The sequence below is a fragment of the Syngnathus acus genome, chromosome 2 (genome assembly GCF_901709675.1).
Source record: "Syngnathus acus chromosome 2, fSynAcu1.2, whole genome shotgun sequence".
In the NCBI taxonomy this organism is placed as follows: Eukaryota; Metazoa; Chordata; class Actinopteri; order Syngnathiformes; family Syngnathidae; genus Syngnathus; species Syngnathus acus.
The window spans coordinates 5357270-5371205 of record NC_051088.1 but is presented as its reverse complement, the minus strand read 5'-3'; the positions used below and the strand labels follow the sequence as shown (position 1 = coordinate 5371205).

Genomic DNA, 13936 nt, shown 5'->3' with positions numbered 1-13936 from the left:
ATTGAACCACATCAAACGGTAATGTAATAAAGTAAAGATTTGAGCAAAACAAAGCGCGTACGATCGCGGGTCATGTGACATCTTCGAGGCGCAGATCCATTGGCTGGTTTCACGTATGACGTAAAGACGGAAGTCAACGGTAGTCAGTTCTCCACGGCTGTTCGAGGGGAAAGATGGCTCTTCGCAGGTGCTGTAGCATCGTCTCTCTGTTTGGTCTTATTGCTTTGGCAATATTTGTCGTCGCACTGAGTCAAGCCTCGACAGTGAACAATGAAAGCGTCAAGAAAACGACCAAGCAAATGTCCAAAGTAGGGAAAGGGACCCCTGGCGTCAAGAAGCAACATTCTGACCCGGTCGCTGTTGTCCCTCCAAAGACGCCGAAAGATGATTTCCAAGAAGAATTGGTCATCAGACCCCTACATTCTGGAGATATTTACGCTAGCTTTCAGTTCCGTACCCTGTGGGACACAGATTTCTTTGGAGGAAAGAAAGGTAAATTAGCACTTAGCTACAGAGTTAAAAGCCACGAGGGCTGTCATTGATTACGTTATTAAAGCAATTCTAAAAGTGTCTCAATAAAACGTATCTTAGTTTGTAGGTAATGCGAGATGTGGAAAGAGGTAAAGAGTACAGATCACTGCCGAGTGTTTATAACATATTTGCTTTCTTACTTTCAAGCTTAGCTTGCAGCAGATGCGAGTGACGTCAGCCTGCTGCGATCATAAAACATATTTGATCAAATGTTGAGAGGGGACTGAGTTGCTGCTCTTTCATCTATAAACAAAGCTTCAATTTTATCGTTTGTTCTGTAAAGTTCTGTAAGAATGAAACAGCTACATAAAGTTTGACAGAAAGGCCAGATAGAGATAGTTTCAACTAATGCAGGGAAGGGACAGTAGATAAGATTCATCATAGTACAGTAGAAGAATGCAAGAAATGCAGCCGCCAGGTTGAAGGCAAAGAGGAACACCAAAGAAACTCGGGCTCTTCCTGTTCGTTTCGTCCAAAAGAAAACAAAAACTTGGGACAGCGCATCTGAAATGCAGACTTGAAACCGGTTCTGTCATACCATACCGTACCGTATGTGGCTTCAGTGATAATGATGTCACTTGTATCGGTTTGATATCAGTAAATTAGGCCGATATTGAAAGTTGCCTCAAACACTGACATTGGAATGGTTACAATCACAAGAGTCTCAACTGCATATGACGTAGCAGGTGTCATGATGTGGCAACTGAAAAATTATGTTGTACATGTGCATCCAATGGAAGTCTCTTTGACTCTAAAACGAACATTTATTATAGATTGATATTTGGGGTGAAAGGGTTTTTAACCGCACGCATTGCTGGATATCATAGATATTGTATTACAGTACAAATCGATGAGTTCCAGAAACATTTTGGCACACTGAACATTGAGCGTGTGTTTAAACAAGTGGGGGCACAAAGAGCGTTTCGCTTTTTCTTTCCAAAGAGAATTATGGGCTTTACTTTCCCTTTAATGTTGATTCTTTATGTGCTGGCCTTTAATGGTTATTTTTATGTAAGCAAGTCCTTTGCACTGGAACAGTATGTTAAGTTTTTTTTTCTTTTTGGGTTAGGATTGTGTATGTATTTAAAATGAAACATTAACAGCACATTTTGGATGTATGCAAGAAATTTCTCCATATTTATAAAAGCATTTTTTCTTATACGTCTGGTTAGGAAGTGTGTGGTCCTATACCCCCCCGCAGGTAGAACTGATGAAAAAATGTGGCCTCCTCCAGCATTCAAGTTGCCCATCCCTGAATGATGCATGCACATAATCATCTCACTGTACTACTAGCTCAACTGTTCATGTTTGATCATTTTAATTGTGAACGACACATTACCGAATCCGTAGTATTTCTTTGTATTTTTGTTCAACACGCACCTTGTTTTTGCTCATTCTCTGCAGTGTCCCACTACCGGCTGTTTCCCAAGTCACTGGGGCAGGTTATCTCGAAATTCTCCGTCCGTGAGCTGCACATCTCCTTTACGCAGGGGTACTGGAGGACCATGCAGTGGGGACAGCCTTATCATTCGTCTCCCCCTGGAGCAGAGATCTGGGTCTGGTTCCAGGACTCCGTAGAAGAGTGAGTAGTTCTTTAGAACGATGCGATTACTTCACGTTGTAAATGTTAGTGAGAGAAAAAAAAAGCCCTCTTTGGTGCAGGTACTCTGTTGTTTTAATTCATCCAAAAGCTTTCTACAGTGGAGCTGTTATTTTCTGGATTTTTTCAGTGTGGATGGTACATGGAAAGAGCTGACAAACGTTTTGTCGGGCCTCTTTTGCGCCTCCTTGAACTATATTGACTCCATCAACAGCATTCAGCCCACCGCCTCCTTCAAGCCTCTGGGGATAAACAACGGTAGCGTTTCACACGGTTCAACACTTTCTGTTTGCAGTATGTAAACGCTGATGCTATTGGCTCCTCACATCTGTACATGCTAAGATTGAGGCATTCCCTTAGGCCACCAGTCACCGCAGCTGCTAGTTTGAGCTTTAACTTGCTACTTTTTAGCACCAGTGGCACAGAATTCTAGTGGCGTTTGGCCAAGTTGCTTTAAAAATGTATAATGTATAATTGGCAGTGTGACATGAGTGATGATTTTCCTGTGGCTGAAAAGCTCAATAAAATGTTGAATAATGTTATTGCAAATTACAGTCAAAATGCTGAGATACTTGTTGGGTAATAACCCTCAAGAAGGATTTTAAGAAAATAAAATCATTATTTAAAATTTAAAAAAAATACAAGAAAGATATTGAATTGCAGCTGGAAAATTTGACTGTTTTACAATAGTTTATTTAGTATGTAATTTTTCAACAGAGAAAGAAATAGGGGGCACGTCTAGGGGTGGGAGCCCAAGCCAAATCAAGGTCTACTTACTGTGACTGTCACCAAACTAAATGAATGCATTGATGAAAGTGGCTTGTCTTGATGCTGATTTGACTTTCTGTTGCACTCCAAGAGACCGACCACCGTTTCCTACGCTATGCCGCCCTTCCACGCGAGTCTTTTTGCACTGAAAATTTGACTCCCTGGAAGAAACTCTTGCCATGTGGCTCCAAGGTGAGTCTTCAGTAAAAGTGGTCATGTTCTACCACGTCCATCGTCCTCATTTGTGACATCGGCAAACGCATATTTCCTATGGTTGCACTTTGCTCTCACAGGCCGGCCTTGCTGTCCTGCTCAAGTCTGAGAAACTCTTCCACAGCAGTTTTCACTCCCAGGCAGTGCACATCCGACCAGTGTGCCAGGGCGAGGACACACACTGCACAAGCACATCGGTGGAGCTGAGACAGACTTTGAATGTGGTCTTTGACTATATCACTTCGGGACAAGGCAAACGAGGTAGGAATCCAACCCTGCAGGTTGGTTCAGGTTTGTCGGCCACCAAAGGAACGTGTTTTAACGCGTGGCTCCAACTGTTCTCTTCCATAGAGTGGTCTCTCTTCAAGATGTTCTCCCGCACCCTGACAGAGGCGTGTCCGTTGGCATCCTCCAGTAAAATCTACGTCGACGTTTCCGACAGTGCTGAGGTTTGAACGGCGCTCTAAAATTTGATCAAAACTTCCTTTCTGCGCATATTTTATAGTCGTGGTCATTTTATAGGGGGAGGATTTTGTGCTGAGCCCTCCTACTCCTCTGCTCACCCGAGCGGTGGTGCTCGGGGACAGACGGAACTTCTCTGTCTACGACCTGACTCAAAGAAGCACCTTTGGTGCAACGTCCTCTCTCAATCTCCTGATTCGCTGGACATCTAGTGAAGGTGAGTCAGAAAACCTGCTGTATACAGCAACTGGAAATACACTATAACCTTTATTGTTTTGTTGGTAATGTCCACGCGAGACTTCCGAAGCACCATGTCCTCTTTTCGTCCTCTTACAGCTCACATGCTACGCCCCTTGCTCCACGCGGAGCGCTATGTGGCGGGTTCAGGGTTGCATACCGGAGAGATCCACACACTGCTATACAACAACCACCCCTACAGGGCCTTTCCTGTGCTGCTGCTGGACTCGGTGCCCTGGTATTTTCGTCTCTACATACACACCCTCAACGTCACCAGCAAGGGGAAGAATAACAGTCCCAGTGAGTAAAGAGCAACGTAACTCATGTGTCAGGTCATAACATATGCACAATACATATTTTAGAATAAATGTTTTTTTCCAGGAAGTAATTTAAAGGTTTATATTTACTCCATAACGCTCGTCTAAAAGCGAAACAAACATTTCACGATTGTCGCATTAGTCACAAAAGTACAACTCAAACATACACAACCCAAAACATTGCAACATGTTTTAATTTGAATAAAAAAAAAAAATAAATCTTCCATGTGTACTTTTCACATAAGTTGTAAACGGCAACATCCAACATTCCTCTTCCTGCATGAAAGACCCCACGAAATGTACCAGAAATGGCAAAGATGAAAGTTATTCAATTTTAATCTAATTGATTAGAACCTTTAATAATTCAATGTTTGTCACAACTCAACACATTTGGACCCAATTGAACAAAGTAAAACATTTATAGAAATGAGATTTCGTGATGAATTTTCAGGTAACAATGGTCAGCTTCTAAATGAGAAAGTTAAGTTGGCTGTATTTGCATTTCATAGAACTTGAGTTCAACTCGTGCAATTTAGCCATGGAACTGCCTTTTGTTCTGTCTTTAAGTTCTGAAGTGCTTCTATTGTCCTCAAAAGGGAGAACATGGGCTTTTTTTTGCCCATCAGGTCCATTTTTAAAAATCCTGATTCATGTTGTAGTCTATTCTAGTGTTTAACTTAAGTTAGTCCTTGCTACATGACTGGCAATTTCCTTTCTTGTCTGGCATCTCACCTCTCCACCGTCCTCCAACTGTCTAAAAAAAGTGCACATTTATCTTTTGCACCGGTGCTGCAGAATGAAAATTCATCGAGGCAATTCTCATCTTTGCTGCTGTGCCTCCACCGGCAGGTTATATTCACTATGAGCCATCCAAGGACCGTGTGAAGCCGCACATGCTGGAGATGCTGGTGCAGCTTCCCCCAAACTCTATCACTGAAGTCAGCGTGCAGTTTGAGAGAGCCCTGCTCAAATGGACCGAGTACCCCCCAGACCCCAATCACGGCTTCTATGTTGGGTTTGTGCTTTTGTTTTTTTAAATTTCATCCCATCAAATTTGCTTCTCGAGAGTGTTGTTGCTTAGCGACATATTTCCAAAATCTGACTCATTACTCGCGGCTCGGTGGCGCACTGGGTAGCACGTCCGCCTCACAGTTAGGAGGGTGCGGGTTCGATTCCACCTCCGGCCCTCCCTGTGTGGAGTTTGCATGTTCTCCCCGGGCCCGCGTGGGTTTTCTCCGGGCACTCCGGTTTCCTCCCACATCCCAAAAACATGCTTGGTAGGCCGATTGAAGACTCCAAATTGTCCCTAGGTGTGAGTGCGAGTGCAAATGGTTGTTTGTCTCTGTGTGCCCTGCGATTGGCTGGCAACCGGTTCAGGGTGTCCCCCGCCTACTGCCCGATGACGGCTGGGATAGGCTCCAGCACTCCCGCGACTCCCGTGGGGACTAAGCGGTTCAGAAAATGGATGGATGGATGGATGACTCATTACTCTTTGCTGTTTAGGTCCTCTGTTATCAGTTCTCTTGTACCAAGCATCGTTGCCATGGACGTAAATGCGACACACAAAAGCCCCCTTTTCAACACTTTGTAAGTATTTGTAGGTTTTCTGTGTCTACAAGGTGGAAAGGTTCTCCTTCAATTCCGTGTCTTCCTTCAGCTTCCCCAGCAAAGAAGAGTTCAGCTACTTTGTGCGCCTCTACACAGAACCGCTGCTGATCAACCTGCCCACTCCTGACTTCAGCATGCCTTACAATGTGATCTGCCTGACGTCCACTGTATTGGCTGTGGGTTATGGATCCCTTTTCAACCTGCTCACACGCAATTTCCAAATAGATGAGCCCAGACCGGGATTGGCCAAACGGATCGCCAACGTAATCCGTAAAATTCGGGGCGTGCCGCCACTGTGAGACATAGCAGGAAGACAGGCCCACTCAACTGTTCCTTTAGTTGACCTGCTGATAAATAAGTCCAATTTGGGAGAGAACTGATTGAATTTCTACTTGATTTTCTATTTATTTGTAATATGTTTCTAGGATCATGTATGGTCACTTAGAGACGTTAACGCATTTTAGATTGAATATGGATGGAGGGCAGGATCCTCGAGTTGTCAAGCATTAAGGAAGCAGGTAAGCAGAATGTATGAGCGCATGACTGCCAATCCATTCTCAACAGAACATTTTTGCTGTCTTATCGTCACTTTGAAGTTTCTGCAAACACTAGTGGAGCAATTTCCATCCATTATTTAGACATGGCACATATTTTTCATGTGAACATTTTCACGGCATAGCAGCAGACAAAATCAAAAATAATTTGTTTAACGGTGATTTTATTCTGTTGCATGAATGCCAAAAGTGGGTTCACAAGTGTTGTTTGCACTTTTGTTTGATTTGCATTTTTGAAAATCAAGGCCTTAATTATGACCGGAAACTGGTACTCTATACCAATTATGTTCTTTTTTGTACTCAAGGTGATAAGTATTGTAATTTTATTTGGCCTGTACAGCAATGTTCTCAGGGCAGCACCGTTTCAACCCATACAATGAAAAACCTTTATTCGGTTGATGCAACTTCCGACTTGTCCCATCAGGGTTTGCCACAGTGAGTCACAATGTTATTTGTTAGGCAGTTTTTCCACCATTTTTTTTTTCATAAACATTCAGTACTCCTTTCATGACTCCATTTCTGGCAGCATTGGTCAAATGTGAGCCTTGCACAAAATAAAGATTGTACACATGTTTGACAGTGTATGTTTTGATTTTCGGGTGTTCAAAACCCAGTTATTTCCAATAGTATGCCAAAAAGTATCAACGTACATTTCGTAGGTTAAGTAATCACCAATGTTGCACCTACCGGTTCAGGGCGCTTACGTGTCTCACTGGCATCTTTATGCTACGGGGACATGAACTCACCAAACTACCTACATGATAGGCAAGATGCTTTTACAGTTATCAGATGATCCAAGGATGAGCTGAGAGAAAAGGGTCACATTTGTAAACTGCTTCAGTGTTGGAATTGGATTACTTCCTTCTGACTGCCCTCATTTATGCACAATGCTGTACAAGCAAACTCCAATGGAGCAGGCAAACACAGCGGTCTCTATGTGGAAGTGCTGGTGCGGGGGAGGTCAGCTGCAAATGATTTCCTCTTCAAGCATTTATAAAAAGCAGGCTTCAGATGTATGTTTTTATGCTGATGCACTGGTATTCTAAGAAAATCAAGATGTTATGGGATGTCCTGCTCCAACATGTAAAGCAGATGCTCCAATGTTGAAGTGGAGCTACATTCCTACAAATGTGTTCATTTATAGCATATTCCAGGAAATAAATGTGACACATTTCTCATAACAGATTTATTCATTATTTTTCAAATATCAGATAAGAAATGATGAGAATGAAATGTCAAAATGTGAATTATCTTTATAACCATATTTTCTATGTAGGGTGGCTGGTTATCTAAGGACCTACCTCAACATATTTTGAAGAAAAAAAAAAACTAAAATAATAAAACGCCCATTCTCCGGGCTCCATCTGCATTTTTATCATGAAGTTAATTGTTGTGCATTCAACATGGCTCACTGCAGGCATGACCACAGGTTGTCCGGCAGCATTTTTGCACCCCTGGACACTGACCGTCATGGTAGCAGTATTCTGCACACATGGGAGTTCCTTGAGGCAGAGCGCAGCGACCTGGCTTCACTGACGCACAACGCCACACAAAACACAGAATATACTGGGTTACAGAGCGAAGTGTCTGCGGGGTATAGAACACTCCCAGTCCATCTAACCTTTGTAAGGTGCAACGCACTCATGTCCGCATCCGTTGTGGCAGCATTTCTCCTCATTGGGACAGTCACTATCGTCAGAGCAAAACTCGGCACACATCCCAGAGCCCCAGTTTCTACGAGGACACACTCCTGGCTTTTCTGAAAAATCATCAGAACATAACAAGATGACCACGTTTTAAAATGCAAGGGCGCGTCCCATCGAAGGACACCACAGTGATTGATAGACTCAAACAAGGAAAACTATTGGGGGCTCATACTGAAAGAAGGGGGGACGCAGACAGTTCCACAGTCAAAGACGCAACACTTGTGGTCCTCGGGACAGTCGTCATCACACGCACACCCTTTATGTGATGGCACAACTTTAAGAAGGCGAGGGCATTGGCCCGGTTTCGGGAGAATCGCTGAGTAAATAAGTAAATGTACTAAATTAGACAAGAGTTTCAACTTGACAAGTTTTTTTTTTTACTGAGTAAAAGTGTACGAAGATTATGCACATCCTACCTGTTAAATTACTTGGAGAATCCTGAGTGTCAGCTGTATTAAATTGCAGAAATGCACCGAGTGCTAAAACCAATGCACAAACTGTATACTTATCCATACTTGCACACACAAGAATGTGGTGCGCTCCTCCTGTTGGGACAAACGCGACTTGCAGACTAGGGTAGCCCTGGAAGAGGATGCGAGGTCCTTGTGCCTGTTGAATTTCAGTAATATTTTATCGTAAAATGTTCTAGAGCTTTTTAAAGTCATAAAATCACAAAGTATATATGTCTTGTAGCAATCAGATTTGGCATCTTTCTACGTGTCTTGATTAAAATAAAAGGCCACTTCTCCATCTTGCTCGGTCTCGAGTGGTGCATTCCGTAAACATTTGTAAATAGATTTTATGATACGTCAGAGCGTTTGCCATATTGGGTGTGGTGACAGGACACAAAGATGTTTTGATAGCGCTGAAGAGTGAACCAATCTTTGAAATATAAACAAACATATATTACATATATAATCTGTGTCCCCCTGATAATGAGATCAAAATTCAAATTCCGATTAATTGTTTCTTATTCCATTATTCAGATCTATTTAGTTGTAGAAATCTAAAAAAAAAAAAAAAAATCCATCTGTCCATTGTCTGAAATTCCGAACCGCGTTATTTGCCATTAGTTGGTAGTATTAGTCATTAAGTGAGCAAATTGTGTTTCTAAAACGTTGTTGTGATGTTATCTTTGACAGATTGTACAGTCTTTTAATCGCATAAAATCTCAGTTGACTGCTGAACTGTGGTACGCATCTTTGGCGAGTGTGCCACTATTACACATAATATTTGGCGACTGCATTGACGTTCGATTCTACGCCTAAATGATTGTTTAGGTTTCCGGGCCGAGACGGTGTGGCACACGTCACGAGTCCATGTAGGGATCAAGAACACGGAATGAGAAACGTAATTTAAGGTGGCGGAAATGCGCACGGCAAGGACGCTGGTTGGCAAACTTTGTTCAAGAAGAAAAACAGTACTAATGGAGAACGACTGTGAAAATGTTGCTCCTGACTTTGCAAGCTTACATTGCAACCCGTTATCGACTTCAACTTCTCCGTGGCATGCATCATCAGAGATTGCGCAACAGAAAGAAGGTAATTTCTTTTTAATGTAATGTTGACACTGTGACCTATTTTTTTGGTCTCTCGTGAAACAACTGTGAGTTTCTGTTGCTTCTTGGTGAAGATTAACCCCACGGAGAACTGGCTCATGACGCCCTTCTGGGACATGGAACACTTGACTCCAAAGCAAGTCGCCTTCAACTCACGACTGAACTGTGCAAGCTCGGTTTTAGAAGCGGCCTTCGGGAGGTTGAAAGGTCAATGGAAATGCCTCACCAAAAACTGGACTGCAAAGTAAAGCTTGCCAGGAAAATAGCCGTAGTCTGCTTTGTGCTGCATAACATTTGCGAGGAGCATGGTCAGCCTGGAAGTCGTGAATATTCCTCCACTTGGTCAGACTTCACCTGAGATTTGGACCATGCAAGGGCCTGCTGTTAGAACTGCATTGCTGCAGTACTTCAGCAGGGGCAATCAGTGAAATCCATTTGTTTGACATGATACCATATAACCCTATCCCAAAGGTCACCCTGCTTGCTGGACTGACCACTAAAGCATCACAGGATACAGAGACTACTCACAAAAATGTAGGCTATGGTTAAACTACCGTGTAAAATTTCAGGATAAACCTAAAATGCACGCTAAGCTTTACAGCTGAAATTATTTCGACTGACTTTAAGCTTTGAAAGAATTCTTTTTGCACAATTTGCTTTTTCTTTAACAAGGAACAGAATGGCAAAATTCACAGTACGTGTTTAAATTATTATTATTATTTTAATTTCCAAGAGCATCCACTGCTGTCTTTGCTATGTGAAACTCTTAGCTTAGTGGCCTTCACCCTCTGAGAACATCCTGTTTGAGTATTGTTGATCAATTTCGAATTTGATCCCATTAGAGTTATGTCAGTGTACTTAATGAAGTGACTTGTCAATGTGCATGTAAGAAAATCAATCAATAAATAAAAATCAATGGGCAGTGTTGTTGACCTTCCATCCAGCCATTTTCTATACTGTTTGTTCTTGCCAATGTGGCAGTCGAGCTGAAGTTTTTTTCCAGCTAACTTTGGGACACAGGCAGGGCGCAACCCGGACTGGTCGGACGTATAACCTCAGCACTGTAAGGCAGATGTGCTTACGACTTTAACACAACACGTATTTGGAGCATATCCGATCATTCGTTTTCGCGTGGCATAATCTATGGCTGTATGTTCCCATCGTCAACCAGCAGAGAGCGCTGTTGTATCAATAAGCCCGATGCCGACCTGAACTAGAAAAGGTCCCACTCAAAACCAGAGGACTGTCTATTTCAGCACCATCACTTGCATATTTCCAAACGTATTTCACAAATTTCCATTTCAGTTTTATAATGAGATGCAAAACAAACAAAATATGAATGACATTTTAAAATAACAATCTTCGATTTCTCATTATCAGTGTCTGGTAGTGATGTATTGTCCTGAACCGCATCTGCATAATCTTCCAGATGTTTCATTGCAGTGTAACTATGCAAATTTATTCGGGCTGCATTTGATTTGATTGACAGGTACCACCAAACCATCAAATAGGCTCAGTACTAGGTTATTATAGTCAGTGCAGTGAGCAGACGAGTCATTTTACCCCCAGGGGAATGAAGGCCATGCAATTTGGATGTACAACTGCATTGCTTATTGCGCGATCTGTAACCACTGCTGTTTCTTTTTAAAGGAATTTTTTAAGGCTGATTCTATTATGTGTTGTAACATACCCGACTCTTCCAAGGTGTCTTATGTACTGTTCTATGGCTGAATACTATATAATGATTGAATGGTTTTGAGGTCTTTGTGTGATTTTCTATTGTGTACTCATCACACAGAACCTTTGGACTGTATCATTTGTGCTCCCTCCTTTCAACCTTTTCTATTTCCCCCATGCCCCGCCCCCTCTCATGTCCTTGGGAATTCAATTATGGAAAAGTGTAGCTGGAAACCTTTCCTCTATGTATTCATGTACAGAGGCTTGGCTCATGGGTGATATTGTATGTCCTTGAAATGATATAGATGCTATCAGTTTCAGTGCTGGCTGTCAACGCTGCAATGGGAATGAACAGAGAATGGCGGTTCATACTCTGAATGAAAATATCAAAGTTTTAAATTTATCGATGGATCAGGGTCTGAAACACTTTCATAATGCACATTGGATCAAGATGATGGCAGTTGGCTACAGTAAGCACAAACGGTGGCTTCCTGCTTTCGACTACCTTCATCATCTGCTTTAACTATTACAGAGAAAACTGGCGTAACTAATAGAGGGCTGTAATGAATGTTATTATGACGATTACAACACAAACCGCCTTCACAGTAGACATGACATCTGTAAAGCTGAAGTCAGCATCTGGAACACTTTTTTTACCCACATACTGACTAAAACTGGCAATAATAATTAAAAAAAAGGTTTTACTTTCAATTGTGGCCCAGGACTATTTGTGGGGGGGGGAAACTTACTGAAACTGGCTTGGCCAAAAAAGAAGTTACCCTCATTATTTTGCTGCACAACCGTTTTTTTTCGAGGCAATTGCTAAATCAGGCAATTTCTGTAACTCTCGGGGAGACTTGTGCACCTGTCGACTGCTATTTTGGCCTCCCCGTTGTGAGCAAACTGCTCCTGACAGCATGTTTCAGCTTCTTCCACAGATGTTCAATCGGATTTATATCAGGAATCGTCTGACTACTCCAGTGTTTTGCTCTTAGCTGATCTTGGATTTTGATAGTCGTGTGTTTTTGGATCATTATTCTATTGGAGGCTGCATGACCTGTGGTTGAGATTTAGCTTTCTGACACGAGGCAGCACATTTGCTAGGACTGTCTCTTGCGCAGTTTAACGGAAGTGTACCAAGTATTTGCTCTTCATGTGTTCCAAATGTATTCTGACAATGTTCGGATTCTTGTGAATGTCACATAGATATTTCTGCAAAAATTCAATGACAAACCTCACAAATGTGCATAATTCACTGACTCGTGCTGTGTCCACAGTGACTCCCAAACAAGGCTGAACTCCACCCTTTGACCTCATCGCCCCTCCTCCTCAGGCTCGGTGAGTCAATCATGTATTACATTGTGCATTAACCGGTCATTGACCTCTGCTAAACCCAAATGCCAAATCATCTCCACCCTTAGCAGTCGCCCTACTGCTGATTCTGTTATCCACTCTAGCCTCGGGCTTCAAAAGTGTCTCAAATGACTTGTCTTATCTTAATCACCCAAATGGTAGCTGACAGCAAGATTGAAAAAGAGAAATGGTAATGAGTATAGTCAGAATTGCTATATTTTCATTTCGCAACTCCTCCTATAGCCTGACATTTTTAATCTCTCCATTTGTCCCTTGAACATTTTTTGCCATTATGACCAATAAGCTTGACTGTTGCCCCCGCCAATATGTCCACTTATCCCACTAATACTGAGAGTCATGGTAATAATGTTTTCAAAGTCAAGACAATGCTAATGGTTTTAATGATGAAACATGCTCCGAAATCCCTCCTCGTCTTCCAATTGTCTCCCCCGTGGTGTCGAGGCTGGCCTTGTTGCCCCGTGGGAGATTCGTGATGTATTCAGCCAGCCAGACCTTGGGAAGAAAATGAAAACAAATGTGGTGTAATAAAAGAGAAAAGATAAAGCGATTCTGTGATGATCCTCTCCACCGGCGTTATAAATCAGAAAATAGAAGTAGAGCAGGTCGTATATGCTTCCACCTTCATGGGATATACACAGATAAATAGCATTTCAAGCATACAGACACACCCTTAGTGTGCCTGTATGAAGACTGCTCTGATATATAATTGCAAAGATTATTCACCTTGGCGTTTGTGGTAGACACTGTTGTATACGTCATACTGCTTATGCGGCGCACGCTAACAGAGATTTTCGCATCTGTCAAAGGGTGGAAGGTAGGTTTGCAAAATCTGTAAATAGGAAGCAAGTGAAGGCGGCCGTGCAGTAATGAAGGCCCGCCAAAGAATCTCCTCGGAGAAGTGTCAATGTTGCTTTAATTTCTGCATTGTTAATGCCATATTTTTGTAAATATTCTGAAATACAATTTAGTTACGCATCTTGGCTGTTGTATTTCAAATTCATTGTGTTGTTGTGCAAAAACCTACAACCAAATATTGTCCAAATATGTTTGGACTTAACGGTACATCTATATCCACCGAGTCGGAAGTAACAAAGGCGCCCTTATCTGGGTATTTAATATTGTATATAGAAAGAAAAAACATGAAATCTACTGGATGCTATGATTTTGTAACAGAAACATTGTTTGTATTGTTTCGGCTTATTGGTCCTTTGTTTTGGTTTAACTACCAACCGGAAGGATGCATAGTTGTAGTTTTTTTTTTTTTTTTATTAAGTTTTTTTACGCAAAGTTGTAGTTCCTGTACTGTTAATACAATAGACGCATAAAGCTAT

The 13936-nt window shown here is 42.1% G+C and overlaps 2 protein-coding genes across 2 annotated transcripts; one reads left to right on the top strand and one right to left on the bottom strand.

Moving 5' to 3' along the window:
• The first annotated feature begins 126 nt into the window (after nt 1-126).
• On the top strand, nt 127-6864 carry pigt (phosphatidylinositol glycan anchor biosynthesis, class T). Its single transcript, XM_037272643.1, has 11 exons — nt 127-492; nt 1936-2113; nt 2262-2389; nt 2991-3091; nt 3193-3373; nt 3464-3561; nt 3635-3791; nt 3911-4111; nt 4978-5143; nt 5632-5715; nt 5786-6864. Exons 1-11 carry the CDS (start codon nt 174-176, stop codon nt 6033-6035), a joined length of 1863 nt encoding a protein of 620 aa, XP_037128538.1. The 5' UTR covers nt 127-173; the 3' UTR covers nt 6036-6864.
• Nucleotides 6865-7460: 596 nt separating this feature from the next.
• On the bottom strand, nt 7461-8573 carry wfdc2 (WAP four-disulfide core domain 2). Its single transcript, XM_037272676.1, has 4 exons — nt 8413-8573; nt 8169-8312; nt 7912-8049; nt 7461-7822 (listed from the first exon to the last, which is right to left on the bottom strand). Exons 1-4 carry the CDS (start codon nt 8507-8509, stop codon nt 7689-7691), a joined length of 513 nt encoding a protein of 170 aa, XP_037128571.1. The 5' UTR covers nt 8510-8573; the 3' UTR covers nt 7461-7688.
• Between the last annotated feature and the right edge of the window lie 5363 nt (nt 8574-13936).

What these genes read in the sequence shown, in the direction of transcription:
- pigt (XM_037272643.1), top strand. Translation starts at nt 174, where the DNA reads ATGGCTCTTCGCAGGTGCTGTAGCATCGTCTCTCTGTTTGGTCTTATT. An exon ending in TTTCTTTGGAGGAAAGAAAG is followed by an intron (nt 493 to 1,935) that starts GTAAATTAGCAC and finishes CATTCTCTGCAG; the next exon opens with TGTCCCACTACCGGCTGTTT. An exon ending in GCCTCTGGGGATAAACAACG is followed by an intron (nt 2,390 to 2,990) that starts GTAGCGTTTCAC and finishes TTGCACTCCAAG; the next exon opens with AGACCGACCACCGTTTCCTA.
- wfdc2 (XM_037272676.1), bottom strand. Translation starts at nt 8,509, where the DNA reads ATGGATAAGTATACAGTTTGTGCATTGGTTTTAGCACTCGGTGCATTT. An exon ending in CTGCGTCCCCCCTTCTTTCA is followed by an intron (nt 8,050 to 8,168) that starts GTATGAGCCCCC and finishes ATGATTTTTCAG; the next exon opens with AAAAGCCAGGAGTGTGTCCT. An exon ending in GTGCGTTGCACCTTACAAAG is followed by an intron (nt 7,823 to 7,911) that starts GTTAGATGGACT and finishes GTTGTGCGTCAG; the next exon opens with TGAAGCCAGGTCGCTGCGCT.